The sequence below is a fragment of the Quercus robur genome, chromosome 7 (assembly GCF_932294415.1).
Source record: "Quercus robur chromosome 7, dhQueRobu3.1, whole genome shotgun sequence".
Lineage (NCBI taxonomy): Eukaryota > Viridiplantae > Streptophyta > Magnoliopsida > Fagales > Fagaceae > Quercus > Quercus robur.
This window is the reverse complement of record NC_065540.1, coordinates 8874047-8893452: the sequence shown is the minus strand read 5'-3', so window position 1 is coordinate 8893452 and position 19406 is coordinate 8874047. Positions and strand designations below refer to the sequence as shown.

The following is a 19406-nucleotide window of genomic DNA, read 5'->3' as shown; positions in this document are numbered from 1 at the left end:
AAATGAAGGCAGAAATGGATTTCCGTGGTCAAAGGGAAAATTCGTGGTCAACCGGAAATCATTTTCTGGAAAATAATGTTTTCCGTGACAGCCAAACGCATGCATTTTCCGGAAAATCATTTCCGGAATCACTTTGAAGTCGATTCAAACGTAGCCTTAATAGAAAAGCTCATGTTTTACTTTGTGTTAAACTCTATTGAAAAAGGAAAATGCAGAGGTGGACACTAAGAACACAAACCAGATTTGATGGGGTTGCAAGGTAGACATGGGCGAACGGTGGCTCACTCCAAGTCGATGAGGTCGGGTCTGTTAGTGTTGTGCTCGCTGGGGCTGGTGGCGGTGGCAATGGTCATTGGCGGTGACTTGATGGGATCTGGTTTGGAAGATGAACTTGTGGATCTTTCTTCCAAATATTTATGATCCATTAAAATCATTAGGAAGAAATTTTTAAGTTTCCTTAATGGTTGTCATGTCTAAAAATAATGCCTCTTTTGACAAAAACATTTGGCTTAAAGTTACTTAGTCCTGTGACCGCATCTTGGTACAGATACTGGGGAGAAAGATGACTGGGAAGGCTGGGACATGTGTCTTACCTTGTACTCTGAGAGAAATCTGGTTGCGAGAGTATCCAAGTTCTTTCTTAGATGAGCAAGTAATTTATTATTTTTATGAAAATGATGTCAGTTCTTGTTAAGGCTTTGGTGGTAGCAATTATTCACCGAATATATCACAAAGCTCCAAAAATCCCCCGTCTAGAAGGAGATAAACCTGGAGAAGATATTGGTAACCCCGGTTGAAGTTGAAGAGTTAAGTTTGTTAACCCCGGTTGAACTTGAAGAGTTAATGATTTGAATTTTAATTGACGTGGCACAGTTTAAACCTTTGATTTATTTTAAGCAAACCTGGTCCCTTAACTAGACACTCTCCATTTCAAATAGAAATGTAGAGGATCCGGATCCCGGTTAAACACATACAGATTACAAAAAAGGAAGCAAGAAAATTATGTCAGACCAAAAATCAGAAGCCACCACCGAAACCCAAATCTCCAAACCCAGACCCAGAGTGGTCTGTTGCATAGGCGATACACACGGCTACATCACCAAGCTCCAAAACCTTTGGTCCAACCTCCAATCCCAAATCGACCCACAAGATTTCCAAGCCGCACTCATCATCTTCCTCGGCGACTACTGTGACCGTGGACCCCACACCCGCCAAGTCATCGACTTCCTCATCTCCTTGCGCTCCTCGTACCCGAACCAGACTCACGTGTTCTTGTCCGGAAACCACGACTTCGCCTTCGCAGCGTTCCTCGGCCTGTTGCCGAAGCCACTTGATGGGTCCCACTTCTCGGAGGGTTGGAGAGAGTACGAGGATAACGAGGAGAGAGAAGGTTGGTATAAAGGTGATGGGTACGAGGATATGCACTTGCAAGGTAGGAGATGGAGTGGGACTATTAAGGAAAAGTTTAACGTTGCTAAAGGGATTGAGTATAAAGGCTCTATCTACGATGCTGGAACCACTTTTGAATCCTATGATGTTCCTCATGGATCTTCTGGTACGTAATGTATGGAAAAGATCTCTTTTTTTTGGGATTTGATTGGGTGTTGGGAAATGGGGTGTATTTGATTTGTTTGGCTCTTGGTTATCTAATGCGATGTGGGTTTGTTGTGTTTTGCGTGTTATGGTTCTTTGATTTGGTTTTGGGGTGCTTTGGATAAGCTGTTGCAAAACAGTGTTTTGGATTCAAAAATGAGTGTTTATAAAAAAGTTACGAAGAGTTGCCGTTGTGAAACGGAGTTTTGGGTTTTAAAATGTACTTTAGGCTCCCAAAATACCTAACCAAGGGGACTCTTGGTTAAGTTATTTGATTTGATTGAGTTCATGGTGTGTCTTTTGTTGTTTGAATGGAAATTGGAATATGGGATTTTGTGTTTGATTTGTTTGATTCTTGATTTCTCAATGCCAAGTGGTAATTCTGTTTTGGGTATATGGTTCATAGTTAGGATTTAAATGCCTGTGTTTTATGTGTTAGATTAAGAAATTTATTTATTAATTGGTATGTTTTTGAAGTGGCACCAATCACATTTATTGGCTTTAAGTTTTTTTGCAATAAATTGGAAGTAGCTTTAGCATTTCTCTGCTTGCATTATTGTGCTGAACATCCGAAGTATTGGGAATTGTAAATCTTAGTTCTAGAAATATCGTATATGATTAGTGGTTTTCAAATGTAATTGTTACTGTTGCGTTTTTGTTTTGATTTTGAGCTTATTGTGCACAGATTTGGTTAAGGCAGTTCCTGATGAGCACAAGAAGTTTCTTGCTGATTTGGTCTGGGTGCACGAAGAGGTCAGGATTGTTTCAGTTGCTTTTCTTTCTTGTTTTTCAAAACCCCCATAACATGCTGTGAACTATGAGCAATATTAAGCCAGTTGATTGTAAATTGATCTAAACTCTTGGAAGAAATGTTAAAGTTTGTGGGATTTGGTGATGTGCATGTTTTCCAGAATGATGTCTGTGTGGAAACTGAGAATGGAATTAAACACTGTAAGTTGATTGCTGTGCATGCTGGTTTAGAGAGAAACAAAAATGTCGAAGAGCAGCTGAAATCTTTGAGGGCCCGGGACACCCGGGTTCCCAAGGTAGAGGCTCTTAGCGGGAGGAAAAATGTATGGGATATCCCAAAGGTGATGTCACTCTTATACCTCTGATCTGCCTTAACAAAATTTGCTTCTGCTGCTTTATTTATTCTAGGATAGTGCCTTAGTTGTTCCTTTACTTACTACCCTACTTGATTAGGGAATTGCATTGTGACTTCATTAAGATATAATTGTATCATCATCCTTATAAATATGGAATATAACTGAATTTTAGATAGTATATTACAGGAACTGTCTGAGGATCCAATAATTGTGGTAAGTGGTCACCATGGGAAGCTTCATGTTGAAGGGCTAAGGCTGATTATTGATGAAGGTGGCGGACTAGAGAAAAATCCAGTGGCAGCTATTGTGCTCCCCTCAAAGAAGATCATCCGTGATACCGATGTTTTGGCAAAATAATTTTACAAATTTGCGATGAATTGTCTGTTACGTGCAAAAGAGTTGTTACGTGCAAAAGAAGTGGAGTTTTTGTTACAGATTTTAACGTTATGCTTGCTGCAGAATATTTGGATGTTTGCTTAATTTTAGGATCAGAATAAGTTGTTGCATAATATTAGGATTAATTGCATTTGTATTTGCATTTTAGTAGGATAAGGGAATTTGTTTATCAAGTGTTTGGGGGGTAACGGCTAGTGGAGCTGGTGTTTTGAGTTTTATTAGGATAGTTTGTTCCTAAAATGCAGGGCTTATCTTGTATAAAAGGAGCAGTAGTTTATTTGAATAAAATCATTAGATAAGAATTATTTATGCAGAGTAATCTGTAGAGGTCAAGGATTCCTCGATCAATCCTAATTTCTTTTTAGTCTTTATCCAATATCCATTAATTATCAAAATAGGTAAAGGTCAAGTCTTGTACGTACCAAAGTGGTATCAGAGCCTGGGGATGGATCAACGTGTGGAGCAGCTTGAACAAAATGTCACTTCACTCCTCACCAATCAACAACAAATGCTTGAAAAGGTAACTGAGCTTTTTACAAAGCTTAGTTCCTTTAATTCACATCGTGAGGAAGGAGAGAGCTCCCATGGCCAGCCACGTGGATCACACAACCAATGGGGAAATCGTGGTTCACAACAAGGCAGAACCAACCAATCTTACGCCCCTCGCTTGGTGAAACTCGACTTTCCAAGATTCAATGGGAGTGAAGACCCCACCAGTTGGATTTGCCGTGCTGAACAATTCTTCCGTTTCCAAGAGACGCCACTAGAAGACCAGGTTGCACTTGCCTCTTTCCATTTAGAAGGGGAAGCTCAACTCTGGTACCAACTTCTCCAACAGGGAACAGAGTTTGTGACGTGGGAAGTATTCAAAGCTGGCCTTTTGGCTCGTTATGGACCAACCCAGTTCCATGACCTTTTTGGAGAGCTGACCAAATTGCAACAAACGGGATCAGTAAGAGAATATCAATCCCGATTTGAACAACTTCTTGCCTAGGTGGGTCACTTGACACCTACTCGTCAAGTTAGTTGTTTTGTCAGTGGATTAAAGGAGAACATCAAGGCAGATGTCTTGGCTGGACGACCTACTGACTTAACCACAACCATCGGACTTGCTAGGTTGTATGAGGCACGAAATGCTTCTCAAAGAAAAATAATTCAGCCAAACACTACCAGCAGCCAGGTAACAACTCCAGTGGGGACAGATCAACCCGATTCACGCACTCCATCAACGGTACGACGAATGTCACAAGCAGAGCTTAAGGAGAGAAGGGAGAAGGGTTTATGTTACAATTGTAATGAGAAGTTTGTACCAGGTCATCGGTGTAAAAAGCTTTTCCTAATAGAAGCTTGCAATGAAGAGGTTGATGGAGATGTAGTCATGGATGTGGAGTCCTTTGGGAAAGCTGACAACTCAGAAATTTTGCTGCATGTTATAAGCGGAATTAATAGCTCCAAGACCATGAGAGTTCAAGGGCAGATTGGCAACACATTTCCCATTGTGCTTCTTGATTCCGGAAGCACCCATAACTTCATTAGTGAATGCCTGGCAATAAAGCTCATGCTACAATCAGATTTGGGACAGCATGTTAAGGTGAAATTAGCGTCAGGAGAGAAGCTGGTCAGCCGAGGAAAGTGTACTGGAGTCTCAATCAAACTTGGCAATTTCTTTACTAAGGCTGATTTTTACATCCTACCCGTTGAAGGGTATGAGGTGGTAATGGGGACACAATGGCTATGCACCCTTGGGGAGATAATATGGGATTTTTCCAAATTAATCATGAGGTTTGTATGCGATGGAAGGGAAATCACATTGCAAGGGGTGTCTGTTGATTCCAAAAAAATTTCAGCCATGCTCAATTGGTCACAACCTTGAACTTCCAAAGCCATGAGAAGCTTCCATGGATTAACAAGGTACTGTCACAAAATTATTAAAGGTTACAATAAGATTGCAGCACCTCTAACCCAGATGCTAAGGAAGAGTTTATTTAGTTGTATCCTTGTGGCTAAGTCAATCTCTCAGCAGCTGAAGGAGGCCATGACCACGGCACTAGTGTGGGCCTTTCCAAATTTCAACCAAGTTTTTGTCATTGAATGTGATACCTCAAGATCAAGAATAGTAGCAGTCTTGCGACAAAAGCAACTAATTGCTTCTCACAGCCACACTCTTCATGGGAAAAAGTTGCTGCTCTCAACTTATGAAAAGGAGATGTTGGCACTCATCATGGCAGTACAAAAGTGGCGTCACTACCTCCTAGGGAGAAGATTCATAGTGAGAATGAACCATAGAAGTTTAATCAAGATGGATCCTAATTGGTTTCCAGAGAGGTGGCTCTACAAATTGATTGGTTTTGATTTCACTATACAGTACAAGCTTGCTCCACAATCCTATGGTCCATTTCAGATCCTCCAAGGCATTGGTAAGGCTGCCTACAAATTAAATTTTCCAGGCAAGTCTTGCATTCATCCAGTGTTTCATGCTTCCTTGCTTAAAGGTAAGTTAGGGGCCAATGTCTTAGCTCAATCACAGCTACCTGTGGTCCTTAATAGTCAAGCAGTTTTGGATCAAAGGCAGCAGCGTGGCAAGACTGAAATTTCAGTGAATTGGCAAGGCCTATCACCGGCAGATGCTACTAAGGAGGACTTACAGAAGCTTGAAGCATCAATTTCCAGATCTTGCCCTTGAGGACAAGGGCCCTTGTTAAGGGGGGAAGAGTTGTTATGTGCAAAAGAGTTGTTGCGTGCAAAAGAAGTGGAGTTTCTGTTACAGATTTTAACGTTATGCTTGCTGTAGAATATTTGGATGTTTGCTTAATTTTAGGATCAGAATAAGTTGTTGCATAATATTAGGATTAATTGGATTTGTATTTGCATTTTAGTAGGATAAGGGAATTTGTTTATCAAGTGTTTGTGGGGTAACGGCTAGTGAAGCTGGTGTTTGAGTTTTATTAGGATAGTTTGTTCCTAAAATGCAGGGCTTATCTTGTATAAAAGGAGCAGTAGTTTATTTGAATAAAATCATAAGATAAGAATTATTTATGCAGAGTAATCTGTAGAGGTCTAGGATTCCTCGATCAATCCTAATTTCTTTTTAGTCTTTATCCAATATCCATTAATTATCAAAATAGGTAAAGGTCAAGTCTTGTACGTACCATTGTCATAATAAAGTGTCTCTATATTCTTTCTAAATTTTGGCAAAGCATATATATGATCAAGGATGGGAGTCACTCCTTATCAGCTGATGGAAATAGAGTTCAGAAAAAACAAGACTGACTCAGTTATATCATTTGTAATCTTATCACAATTAATACAAATTATTTGGAGGATATTGAAAAATACTGGACTTGTCTGGTACAATTCTTCTGCAATGCAGATGTATGGAAAATACATGAACTTTCTAGCCATTAAGAATAAAAGGGAAATTGACACGTTGCATTATCGTTAAATGCATGAGTATTGTTGCTTTGGGATGTTCTCAAGTTCTTAAAGAATGGCTGCAGGCGGGGCTTATGGGAAAATCAGAATAATTGACTAGGCTAAGTTGGCATTATATTCTGCCTTCATGCTTTAACATTTTGAGGGTGGTGGGGCGTTAATATGGCTAATGGTTATTCCTGTCATACGGTTATTTGTTTGTCTTTTGAGTTTTGACCAGGGGGAACAAAACGAAAGACAAGCAACAAATGAATAAGTAAAGGGTAAGTGCTAAGTTCAATGAGGATGAAGAATGAACCCAAGCTCTATTTGACAGAATGAAAGCTCCTGTTTGCCCATAGATAAAACAACACTGATCTCTGCACCAGCAGCAGGGGAAAGAGGAGGATTTTACTCTATTACACAAGCAGTTTCGGGACTAAAACTTGATTGTTGTACATGTAAGAGCTTCAGTTTTGATGTGTGTGTGTGTCTGTGAGAGAGAGAGAGAGAGAGAGACCCTATTACTTCAGTCCTGGCCAAACTACATCCAAACTAGAACGAGGTACATTAAAAATGAATTCCAACATGTTTAATGGATCAAGAATCATTCAACTTTGAACCCTATTTCTAGTTGAACCCTTCAAAATACACTATCCCTGCAAAATTGATTTACTTGAAGTGAAACTGTAAAGGGTTTTCTTGTTATTTTGGGAAGCCAAGCATGGGAAATTACAAAGGAACAGTTGTATAGACCTCGCCTGCTCCATGTATTTGAATGAAATGGGAAAATAAATAAATTAATTAAAATAAAGGAAACTTTTCACTCTTCCCCATCAGAGCTTGAACCACTGTGTTCTTCATGGACACTGACATTGCCCCCGACCCCATTTGTATTTGTGCCCTTATCATCCTCATCATCTTCACTGTACTCACTCTCATAATCATCAAAGCCTTCTTCTTCTTCATCCTCTTCGTCCTCAATCTTATCCTCCACTGTTAGACCCTCTCCTGCCAAGTCACCTGCCCTTGTACCTGCTCGGCTCTGTTTCAAAACTTTCACCTTCAAGGTTGTCTTCTTGTCACAACCAATCCACGAGTCACACAAGCAATAAGAAGTTAGGTTATAATTTCCCTCAGCTGGGGCCTGAAACTTGCCCATTACTAACCTTGATCCATTCCTCACTTTCTCCACAGCTTCTTTAACAGCTGCATTTATCTCCTTCAAGCTAGACCCTAAGCCCTCCTTTGACACTTGAATTGCTTTTGTTGCAGCTGTTATCGCAGCACCCTCATCCATGAAGCTTACCCTCTGGGACAGCCAAACATCATTGGAGACAGAATCTGCAAGCAGCAACCAGAAATTCTCTTCCTTGTGGAAGGGGAAGTAAGGAGCATGTGGAAGGGCACCGACCAGGCCATTCCCCCGCCTCAGTGTGATCCAAGCATGCATCGTGACTATGTCACCCTCCTGTATTCCCTCTTCACCCTCTGTCTCACATTTGATACCAATCGTTATTGAAGGCATCATTTCAAGAACCATCTCAACATCTTGAGAATCAGCAGCAGAAAATCCAGCAACCTGAGTCAGCAGCTCAGCACGCTCCTGTAGAGTCAAGTCTTGAAACTCTTGAAAAGAACGCACTTTCTGCAATTATATGAAGTTTTTGAGACACTAACAGAACCCACCTCCACTCTCTCTTTTTCAACCCTTCTCTTTGCAGGTTGGAAAAAAAGGGGAGGAGAAAAGGATACAGAAATAAATTTTAAATTTAAAAGGAAAGCCTGAGCCCCAATATACTGCAGTTTGTACAGCCCACCAATAATTGTAGTAAGGGTAACATACAACAATAGTTAGAATATGGATAGTCAAATCAGGCTCTATATCAAATGAGAAAGTCTAGGGGCACAAGTTTTTTGCCACAACACTGACATGATAGATTGTGAGTGGTAGAGAAAAAATAGTGAGTCGCAAAAGAACTCATATCAAATTTGTTGGAATTGATGATCATCTTTTTCCAAGAAAAACTGAATACTGTCTGTTATCCAATATCTTACCACCATAAGCATATCATAGGTCTGAATGGATAAAGTGATAACTACAAGTGCACTGTGTCAATTTATCACAGGAGATCAAGCTTAAACTGTTGCTTTAGTGCAGGTAGTAAACCAGAATATTATTGGAGATACATGAATTTCCCAAAGAGAGGGCAAAAAACTGAAGATGAAGAAATTTCCTTACCTTACGTGTGATCTTTTTGACAATGGCCTCACTAAAGTGTGGCAGCTGCAGAAAGGGTGCAATTCCTTCGCTAAATCCTCCAGCTGTTTTCCTTGCACTGAGTGGAACTGCCTGCGTCATTGTTTTGCAAAGAGAATGCACTCCTAGTAAGACTACCGATGAAAAGAATAGTACTAAATTTAATAAGAGTTAGAAAACTAAAAGTTGAACATTTGGATTCCCAATTCATGAATACCAAATGATATGTAATAGGGATCAAGTCCTAAGATTCTCAGCAAAATCAGATGCACAAAACATTCTCCTAAATTCCAGGCCAAAATTAATATAAGCAAACCAAAAATAATTTTCAGGAGGTGTCACGCAAGCATTTAAATACCAGGTTGGCAATTCCCAGGTTGCAGTTGGTTACCATTGGCCAGAAAACAAGTAGCACAAGGAACAAAAAGGGTATTAGAATCACATGAAAATCCATGTCAACTTCTATGGCATTACAGAAAAATCTGACCATGAAAAGTAGATTGTCTTCAAAGTGAATTATTCTAGAAAGCGAAACAATGAGCTCATATCAAAAACAAATTGAATGATGGGGTGTTGGTAGCAATATGCAAGCTCAGGGAATAAAAGGGTGTTGTGTGGTTGTCATAGGTCTTATGTTCAAATCTGTGGTATCAAAGAAGGCATAAAACAGTCATATGATCTCCAGTATGTCAAGCTAAGAGAAGAAAGAAAAAGTGTGTGTGTGTGTGTGTGTGTGTGGGGGGGGGGGGGGGGGGGGGGGTGTGAACTCTGGCAGGAAAAATAACCTGGGTGAAATTTTGAGAAAGCTCAACCACTCCAATCGCAGGCCTCAACCATCCATACCCTTGAGAAGTGCGGGGTAGAATTGCCATCTGTATCCATAAAGCACATATCAATTACCATAACTTCTGGAAGAATTAAAACTGAAATGCATCTAAGATGCATGTGTAAGCACATAATTGTTTCCTTTAAGAGGAGAAGTTAAAAATCAAGATAACTGTCAAGATGCAACCAACTGATACACACCCAACACTATTTCCCAGTGTTTTGGATGAGCTTATTTTGTTTAAAAAATAAAGCTTTGTAATAGTACAACTGTACCTAGAAATAGTGAGGCTTTAAAGTACAAAAGCTGGCAGTGAACCCAAGCTAACATTTTCAATTACAAACTCCCCACCCCACCCCCCACCCCCCCCAAAAAAAAATATATATATATATATATATATGTATATATATATTTGCCTTTGTCATCCACAAAATTCTGGAATAGGCCTAGATACACAGGGATTTCCATTACCTACAGGTTCATAAATTTCTTTAGAGCAGGAAAGAGGATTTAACAATATGTTTTCTCCTTTGTCTTAAGAAAGATAGAAAGATAGGTAAAAAAGATAATGAATAGAGCACTACCAGGTTTTCCATCAACCATGACAGCACTGCAGTTAACTTTCTTCAAAATCCTCAAATAAAGTCATCTCATAAATAGAATTTTTACGAAATAATGGTCACTTGTATAAAGATGCAGGGTAACTTGAAAAGAATATGCAGAGAAATTTTTGAATATCTAAGGAATCAAATATTTCAGAGATGAAAAGCATCTTCAAGGGGCAAGTTACTCATCAAGGGTATGGGTCAGGAAACATAAATATACCTTCATTAATTCTTCAAGAAGACGAGGTGAGCATTCAAGCACACGCCTGAAATCACCCAGCAATGCTGGAGATAGAGCAGCAGACTCTCGATTCAATTGGGCTTGGACCAACAATACTGTCTGAATAGTAATAAGTTAAGTGTGTGAACCCAAGTGAAACGTGAGAACTGTAGAAATCAGAGTGCCAGTCTGCCAGACAGAGCCATAAAATGGCAAGCAAATCACCTTTACAAGAGCCGGATGCTGCTTCCAAAACTTAGCTTGTTCTTGACGAATGTTTTTATGGTCCAGGTTTAACTCACTCCTCACTAACAAGAATAGTCTCTGGAGGGGTTCATCATCACTCCGACGAACTGGAATGTCCATATATTCAGCAGCCGTTGTGAAGACCTCAATGACCTTGCTGTAAAAGTGAAGTAATAAAAGAGAAATCAAAAAGAAAAAATCAGGCACACACAACTCAGTAGTGGAATAAACTCTAGAGCAACCATGAGAATATTTGGCAGCAATGTAAAACCAGATAAAATCTTATGTTTATATTGTCTGTTTAAGAGTGGAAAACAAGTTGGAAGCAAGAGATTACTTGCCCTCTCCAAAAACAAAAACTTACCCCAATGTTTATTTGGTGGTTAAAAACATTTTATGAAAAGCTTTTGGCCTGACACCAACCCCTATATGATGCCAAACTCCTGAAAGGCCATTTAGTGGAAGGAGATGGGCCTGCCAACAGCATAAAGAAAGAGAAGTTTGGAGGAAGGTTTAAAAGTGTACCCTATTGATTACATCCACATTTTTTTCATCAATGCAAGAAATCCAAAGCAATAGTGACTATTTAGCGGGAGTTGAAGACTGACAAATAAGTGCACCAAAATATCAGCCTGGAGAAATTCAATACCTTGGGGCTAAAGAAGGCTTCATGAAGTAGTAGTAGGCAGACATAGTTTGATGCCTGACATAGTTTCCAGTATATTTGGATGACCTTGATAGATATATGACAGCCATCACCAAGGGCAAAAGGATACAGACTCCAACAATCCCAAGTAAAAGTATTCCACCCGATGCCCCATCAATATTTAACAGAAACAGAGGGAGAGCTACACTCATTTCAATCCCCTGACTCAAACAAAATATAACATTAATTCAGTGGTACATGTTCAAGTAAATCAACTTCCCCACTTCAACACATAAAAAACATAGCAAAAGGGTTTCTTCCTGTGTTATTGAAGGGAAAAAAAAAATACTACCTTCCTGCCATCTGGATGTCCATATTTTTCAAAATTCTCACGAGATACTGGATCTGTCAGAGCCTGGTAAGCTTTTGATATGTATTCCACAAAATAATTGTGAGCCTCTGAAACAAAAGAGGGAGAAAAACTTCATAAGCTCAGGCCCTTAACAAGACATTTCTAGCCACCCAGAGGTGAAAACAACAAATAAGATGAAGATATGGAAAACTTGAACCTGGATCTGGATTTTTATCGGGATGGTATTGAATAGAAAGTCTCCTATACGCCTTCTTTATATCTGAATCCGAAGCTCTAGGTTCCAATCCAAGAATGCTGAATGGCTCAAACACTTGTATCTGAATATGGAAAAGGTGAAAAACAAAGGAATATGTTCCATTATGAGTACCAGCCTGACTTTGTAAATGATAATTAGCCATCCACTATCAAAGGAAAGAATATGGAGCATCATAAAATGAAGTACCAAATACCTCATGGTTTATATGCTTAATGTAGTATACCAAGACCATCATGACAATCCAAAGAAGCACAAGGGTCAGGTTACTACCCGTTGAAAAGTTTGAGATCTGTAAGGTAAACCAAAACAATTAATATGCAGCCAGGCCATCAGAGAAATCCTCCAATACAAACATTAAGAAAATAAGATATAGTTGGAAGATAGACTTACCCTTTTAAATATGGATTGGCGGTACTTTCCAGAACTTAAGCATACAGAGCACTGGCAGTGAATGTTCTTTTTCTCTTTAGAGAATGCATGAAATAAATTGAATACTGTGTAGGGCACCAAAGGTAGAGCCATTACAGTCAAGACGAAGATCGGGAATAGCGCACTATTCTCTTCTGTTGCAACCATCTTGACCTTCTAACTACAGCAATTTTTAAAACCAGATAGAATTACACCTGCGAAGTTTATCCCAATTAGAATTGAAATCAATGTTCCAAAACAAGTACACCAGATGCATCCATATGTGAAACCATAGAGGCATAAAACACATAGCTGAAAGCCTAAAACCACCTATGTGGACCTGCATAACCACCATCCAGTTCACATTTGTACAGACCATAAACAACACCTTCATTCACAGAAGCAAGTAATAGTTGCAAAGAGTCAATAGCCTTGTAGCTCAAATGGCACTTCCTGGTATTATCAACAAAGACATTTAGGGGTTCAAATGCCCCCTCCCCCAACTATCAAATGATCAGGAAAAAAAGAGAGCAGCAAAGCTGCATCAAAACATGAAATTTTACAGAGGAACTACTTTTGTTTCTGTACTTATAAAAACATTACTAAATGTGTATTTGGATTAGCTCTTTACGTTTTTCTCTTATTTGCTTATTTGTTGAAAGTGGGCAAGAGCAAACTCATATCTAGAAAAAAAGTGAGGCTTAAAAAGCTATGCATAAGAAAACAAACTGCATAAGCACCTAAAAATAGCTAAACCAAATGCACTATAAATGGCTTCTAGATATCTCTTTTTGTCAAAAATATGCTTGAGGTACAAACAGTGAGTTTTGCACCATATACACTTCTAACCTCGAATCCTAAGATCACATACATATCCAATATGGACTGGAGAACATGACATAACACAAGAATCAACCAAACACTAATTGCTTGAACCAAGTCCATGGGGGTGCAAACATATCAAATTCCTGTTGTGGCAGTAACTCAAACTTTGCATATCCAAAATACACTTGCACAAAGGATATGTATACCGAAACAATCCACATTAGAGAAGTTACTGGAAGCCGAAGTCCATTCATAAAGTCTTCAGCAATAAGAAGTTCAACTTAACCAATTCTTATTCTTATCCTTCAAAGTAAGGGCGCATTTCTCTCCCTCCAATGACACCACATTATGAGTGAGGGAACTGTTTTGCAAATTCTCCCATTAATGCATTTGCCGAAAGGGCCCATCCAACAAGCCAAAAGCTCCATCACAAAATAAGCAATAACCCAAATAATACCAAAACATGCAAAAGATCAGGACCACAATTTGTGAGCCACCACACGATAGAGAAGCATATGAGGCACAATCCAGCCATGTCTAATGCACATAAAACACCAGTCCATAATGATTATACACATTTTCCTAAAAATTTCTGTAGTCAAGGTCTTTCCTAACACCAAGAGCCTTGCAGTTCAACTGGCACTTTCTGATGTTTCCGTTGGAGATGACCAGGATTCAAATCCTCCTCCGGCCTAATGATACACACTAGGATGCACAAACACAGACATGAACACAAGTACAAATATGGGTACAATATGGTGACATGAGCAATTTTTGAAAAATTATAACATGATATAGCAGATATGACACCGTTACAACTCAGGTACAATACCCAAAATGAAGTGTCTGTGTATCTTAGGCCACACACCACAAGAAGAAAGACACCCACTAAAGCTTTGTATTAGCTTTTCATTTGGAATCCTTAACTATCAAAAGGAAACCCAATTATCCAAATCACTTTATCTACCTCCCCCCCTTGTCAAATCTTTAAGCACATAACTCGTTTAGAAGCTGTCACAGATTCTTTTTTTTTTTGAAATCAGTGTCACAGATTCTAGTTCCCAATAAACAATCACCAAAGCTTTACTATAAAAGTTGACATAACACTGATACAATAACACAAAGACAAAAAAAACCTATATCATGCAAAATTCAGCTGTCTTTTAATTTGCTAAACCTCAATACTATAATTTTTATTTTCTACTCAGACATGGTGAAATCAAAATTCATAAGGGCACACTAGGATGCACAGAAACAGATACAGATATAGGTATGATATGGTGACATGAGCAAATTTTGAAAAAATTATAATATAATACGGAAGATAGGACCGACACAGGTACGACATGGGTACGGCACCCACTAAAGCTTTTTATTAGGTTTTCATTTGAAATCCTTAACTATCAGAAGGAAACCCAATTATTCAAATCACTTTATCTACCTCCCCCCCATGTCAAATCTTTGAGCACATAACTTGCTTAGAAGCTGTCACAGATTCTAGTTCCCAATAAACAATCACCAAAGCTTTACTATAAAAGTTGTCACAACACAGATACAATCACACAAAGACAACAACAACAACAAAAACCTATATCATGCAAAATTTCAGCTGTCTTATAATTTGCTAAACCTCAATACTACAATTTTTTCTACTCAGACATGTAAAAGGCACCGATGTTTATTTAGAAACGGTTTTGTAATCTTACGTTGGATGTAACGGTTAGTGAATCTATATAAATCAGTGGAGATTGCAAATAAGTATTTAACGAAAGGATTACCTAAATCTTGTAGAGAAGCGTGAAAGTCCAATTTGAGAACGAGCGAATTACAAAACGAAGCAAAGAAAAATAAATAAATTAAATAAACGAAAGAAAAATCTTACAATTTGAAAAAATCTTCTTCTTCGTCTCGTCGCCTCTCGTTCGTGCGTTCGTTCGTTCTCGTTGAAGGACAGAATTTTGAAAAGTTCCTCGGCAAGTCGGCATTAATAAAAAGTCACGTGATCCATGTGATTTGTTTAAGTCATTCTAATTCTCATTAAAAACAAAAAATATATATATTAAAAAAAAAAGTCATTTTAATGATTCATATATAACGTTTATGGTTTTATCGTAATTAGAGTAATTTTTTTTTATCGGATTTCTTAGGAGATATTGTTTTCTAAAAAATGAATGATTTTTCAAAATTTATTTTTGTGGGAACCAGGTAATAGGTATGAGGCTGTTGGGCCTTCACTCACTTGGGCTCACAATTTATTTGTAGTGGGCTTGAGGATTTCCTACTCTGGGTCGTTCTCGGCAGAGAAACTCAAAGCAACACTCAGTCTCTCCTTCTCACTTCACTATTTTCTCTCTATTTTTCTGAACCCCCTCTTCCTTCCAAACTTCTGCTATTTATAGCCAAGGTTAGTGGTGAGATTACGATTTCAGCCTCTGTTAGTGCTATTGAAGGTCCAGTATTATCTGATTTAAGTGGATTTTTAGGTGAGAGTGGGGTGCAACAATTATGGCCTTGGAACTTGGTTCCAGATTAGTTGATAGTGCTCGGTAATGCAGTTTACCGAGCATATCATGATTTGCCCGGACACGGTTAATTCGCTTGTTCGGGAAAGCATATGCCGAGCACATATCAGAATTCAAGGCCCAAAGTTGGTTTTTGCGCTAAGGCAGATCCAAAAAGGGCTTAGGGCACTGGGGCTGTTTCCGTTGGGCCTGGGCCCAAGAGCTTATATGGGTCTTGGTATCTCGGTGCCGTACATTAGCCCCCCCATTGATTCATATCCGGTTGCCGGGAAGAATCAAGGAGTTGGCCGAGCCTTTTGACCTCGGAGACCTTTATGGCCTGGGAATCATGGTTATGGTTCCTAATTAATGCTCATCTCAAAAGACGCGCCGTTTCGCGGCGCCAGGTATAGTTGTCATTATTGTCTGACGCTTCGTGAACCAGAGCGGCATGCGTATTGGTTACGTTTGGCATCCGCAGGGTCGTTCGTAAATTGTACCCATTTACTGCTTGATTAAACGCTTCTTTCCCCCCCCCCCCTTTCTGACTATATAAATAGTTCCCCATAGAACATTCTCTCATTTTTCCTCCACCTCTGATATTTCGCGCTTACTCTCTGCCGACCAACTCTCTGTGTGCTTACTCTCCTACCCAGTGTTCTCTTCCTCCTTAAAACCCAAAGTAAGTTTTTCTTCCTTTTTCTATTCCTTCAGCTTATTTCTTCAAGTTCCCTTTCATAGCATTAGGTGTTATAGATGGGTTACTCTTACCTTCTAAAGTCCTCGGATGCCTTGGCCACCTTTAGGAGCACATTTAGTATTCCCGATGACGTGGATGTGGCTTACTGCCACGAGAGTGATATTGCTCTCCACCGAGGATTTGATACAGCCTTTTTTCCTCTGATGGCAATCTTAGAAGGCGGGGTTAGGTTCCCCATGGATCCCCTTTTGACCGATACGCTTAGGTATTACGGGCTATGTCCCTACCAGCTACCCCCCAACTTTTACCGGGTAGTTAGCTGTGTCAGTAGGTTGAACCATACCTTCAATTTACAGTTAAATTACCATGACATTAACCATATGTATAGACTTTGTGGGAACAAAGCTACCAACTATTACCTAAAGGCAAGAGATAATCGAGTACGGCTGATATCATGCCTGCCTGATTCGAACAAGAACTCCGCCGGGGAGTTCGTTCGGGTGCGCGGCAATTGGTTTGCCGGGGACGTCCCTTGCCCCCTTTCACGGCGTGAAGTGGGTTTGTACTAATCCCTTGATCTAACTGTTTTCCTCCGCTTTTCCTTTTCTTTTAATGGAATAAATCTTTATAATCAGATATTGATATGACACCTGTTCTTTTGCAGACGGCAAAGTGTTTGTTTCGGACATTAGAACCGTCCACGCCAAGGATTTGAACTTCATCCTTCGCTCCGAGATATACGTGCATTGGGACGGACAACTCCGAGTTTCGCACTTGATCCTCGGGATAGAGCCAGTTTACTCCACATGGCAAAATTTTAAGCAGTCCCTTCTGGTTGACAATCCCCTGCTGTCATACATAGACGTCCGGTACGCGAATTTCCTGCCGTCGACGCTTACAACCGGGGAGGCAAGAGATTTTGGACGGCGCTTCACCTGCTCGGACGAGCTAGCCCCATTGCGAGACGAGTCCGCGGAACGGGTGTCTCGGCGCCTTAGGGAGTTAGCCCACGAAGCTGTCCAACAAGAGGGCCCTGTTCAAGAGCAGCCGCAGCCCTAGAATCCCCCGGCCGAGACTCAACAACCAGTGGGTGAAGCAGCTGCCCTGTCGATTGAAGCTACCCATCCCAGCGGAAGGATGGTGTCAAGGAAGGTTATGACCATTGACCGTTTTGTGCCCGGTGCACGGCAACCCAACCAGCCCCCACCTTCTCAGGGCCGGGACCAGGGGCCTCAGCCTCCACCCTCTTCTCAGGCTGGTCGAGCCCGTAAGAAACAGAAGGTAACCGATCAACCTTCCACGGGCCTGGGGGATGCCGCCATCCAGACTCCTCCCCAACCAACAGGGGGAATCGTTATCCGTGAGCCGCCAACCCAAGCTGGCACGGGGGTTGCGTCCTCCTCTCAAGTGGCTCCAGCATGGAAGCCAAAGTTTTTATTGGACGGCAAGCCGCTGCCTTCAATACCCTGCCTTTACTAGCTGCCCGAGATGATCTTTTAATACCCGACACTGCTCGGTGGTGTGTCCTTTGTCTCTGTGATAGGTGCAGTATAGGTTTTGGTTCCTTTGAGATGGGTCGCCCCCCATTTTGTTTGGCCACCTGAAGAATAACTCGTTCTTGATCCGCTCCAAGATTTTGTGAACGGGTTCTTTAAACGCCACATTAACCCCTTAGAGATTTTAGTTATAAGGTTTCCACCTGATCGGCGATTTTGATCAAGCCGAGGACCAGGTTTCTGTCCTTAGAGAGATTAGTTATAAGGTTTCCACCTGATCGGCGATTTTGATCGAGCCGAGGACCAGGTTTCTGTCCTTAGAGATATTAGTTATAAGGTTTCCACCTGATCGGCGATTTTGATCGAGCCGAGGACCAGGTTTCTGTCCTTAGAGATATTATTTGCAATTCTCTTGGTGTGCAGTTACGGAACCAAAAACAGCATATACAAATAACTTCATCATAATCTTGATTTTAACAAAATACAAATTCTGGCTTACATGGATGGTCATGCGTAGAACTTCTTTAAGTTGTTTGCGTTCCACGGCCGGGGAAGTGGCCTTTCGTCAAGGTCCTCCAAGTAGTAGGCCCCGGCACCAGCGATGGTTGTAACTCTGTACGGTCCCTCCCAGGTTTGAGCAAGCTTCCCTGCAGCTATGTCTCGCATGTTCCCCACAACTTTTCTTAGCACCAGTTCTCCGGCACTGAATTCCTTCCCCTTTACATTTCAGTTGTATCTTTGGGCTAGTTTTTACTGATACTTGGCGAGTCGTATGGTCGCGACCTCCCTGCATTCTTCTAGCCAGTCCAAATGTTCTATCATCAGGTCGGCGTTCTGGACAGGGTCAAAACCCGCGACCCGTGCACTGCATAGGCTTACCTCGGTTGGTATCACTGCCTCCGCTCCGTATGTCAAAGAGAACGGGGTCTCACCCGTGGATCTTCTGGGGGTCGTACGGTAAGCCCATAATACATTAGGTAGCTCTTCTGCCCATCTTTCTTTTGCCCCGTCCAACCTCCTCTTGAGCCCGTTCAAAATAGTCTTATTCACTGCTTCAGCTTGGCCGTTGCTTTGTGGGTAAGCCGGGATTGAATACTTGTTCCTGATGTCGAGTTCGCTGCAGAAGGTCCGAAAAGCTTTGCTGTCGAACTGTAGCCCATTGTCTGTTACTAGCGAATTTGGCACCCCAAACCTTGTGACTATGTTTTTTCATACAAACTTTTTCACGTCAGTATCCCGGATATTGGCCAAGGCCTCAGCTTCTACCCACTTTGTGAAGTAATCTACAGCCACCAATACAAAACGGCAGTTCCCCGTTGCTCGGGGGAAAGGTCCGAGTATGTCAAACCCCCATTGCGCGAACGGCCACGGGCTGCTGACGGGATTTAGACGTCCTGCAGGCTGATGGATCAAAGGGGCATGCTTTTGACATTGCTTGCAGCTCCGAACATATTCAGCGGCATCCTTCTGCATCTGTGGCCACCAAAACCCCTGGGTCATCGCCCTGTGTGCTAAAGACCGACCCCCAACATGTCCGC

The 19406-nt window shown here is 40.9% G+C and overlaps 2 protein-coding genes across 4 annotated transcripts; one reads left to right on the top strand and one right to left on the bottom strand.

Annotated features, from left to right (window-relative positions):
* The first annotated feature begins 945 nt into the window (after positions 1–945).
* LOC126692072 (tyrosine-protein phosphatase RLPH2-like) lies at positions 946–3408 on the top strand. Of its 2 annotated transcripts, none has more exons than XM_050387494.1 (4): positions 946–1555; positions 2279–2346; positions 2505–2684; positions 2872–3408. In XM_050387494.1, the coding sequence occupies exons 1-4, from the start codon at positions 1003–1005 to the stop codon at positions 2905–2907; spliced, it is 837 nt and encodes a 278-aa protein (XP_050243451.1). In that variant the 5' UTR covers positions 946–1002; the 3' UTR covers positions 2908–3408. The 2 variants fall into 2 exon arrangements, with proteins under 2 accessions (XP_050243451.1, XP_050243450.1); XM_050387493.1 differs by having other exon boundaries at positions 949–1555; positions 2886–3408.
* Positions 3409–7051: 3643 nt separating this feature from the next.
* LOC126692071 (dnaJ protein ERDJ2A-like) lies at positions 7052–15187 on the bottom strand. Of its 2 annotated transcripts, none has more exons than XM_050387491.1 (11): positions 15054–15187; positions 12329–12561; positions 12132–12227; positions 11879–11999; positions 11662–11768; positions 11313–11530; positions 10643–10820; positions 10418–10537; positions 9552–9638; positions 8749–8859; positions 7052–8154 (listed from the first exon to the last, which is right to left on the bottom strand). In XM_050387491.1, exons 2-11 carry the CDS (start codon positions 12512–12514, stop codon positions 7330–7332), a joined length of 2049 nt encoding a protein of 682 aa, XP_050243448.1. In that variant the 5' UTR covers positions 12515–12561; positions 15054–15187; the 3' UTR covers positions 7052–7329. The 2 variants fall into 2 exon arrangements, with proteins under 2 accessions (XP_050243448.1, XP_050243447.1); XM_050387490.1 differs by lacking the exon at positions 15054–15187 and adding an exon at positions 14950–15026.
* Positions 15188–19406: the final 4219 nt, after the last annotated feature.

Bases quoted from the DNA above. Each gene is read 5' to 3' on its own strand.
- LOC126692071 (XM_050387491.1), bottom strand. From the start codon at position 12,514: ATGGTTGCAACAGAAGAGAATAGTGCGCTATTCCCGATCTTCGTCTTG. The intron at 11,531-11,661 runs GTAGTATTTTTT...TGTTTGAGTCAG, and splicing joins GACATCCAGATGGCAGGAAG to GGGATTGAAATGAGTGTAGC. The intron at 8,860-9,551 runs GTTATTTTTCCT...ACAATGACGCAG, and splicing joins TTTCTCAAAATTTCACCCAG to GCAGTTCCACTCAGTGCAAG.
- LOC126692072 (XM_050387493.1), top strand. From the start codon at position 1,003: ATGTCAGACCAAAAATCAGAAGCCACCACCGAAACCCAAATCTCCAAA. The intron at 2,347-2,504 runs GTCAGGATTGTT...CATGTTTTCCAG, and splicing joins TGGTCTGGGTGCACGAAGAG to AATGATGTCTGTGTGGAAAC. The intron at 2,685-2,885 runs GTGATGTCACTC...AGTATATTACAG, and splicing joins ATGTATGGGATATCCCAAAG to GAACTGTCTGAGGATCCAAT.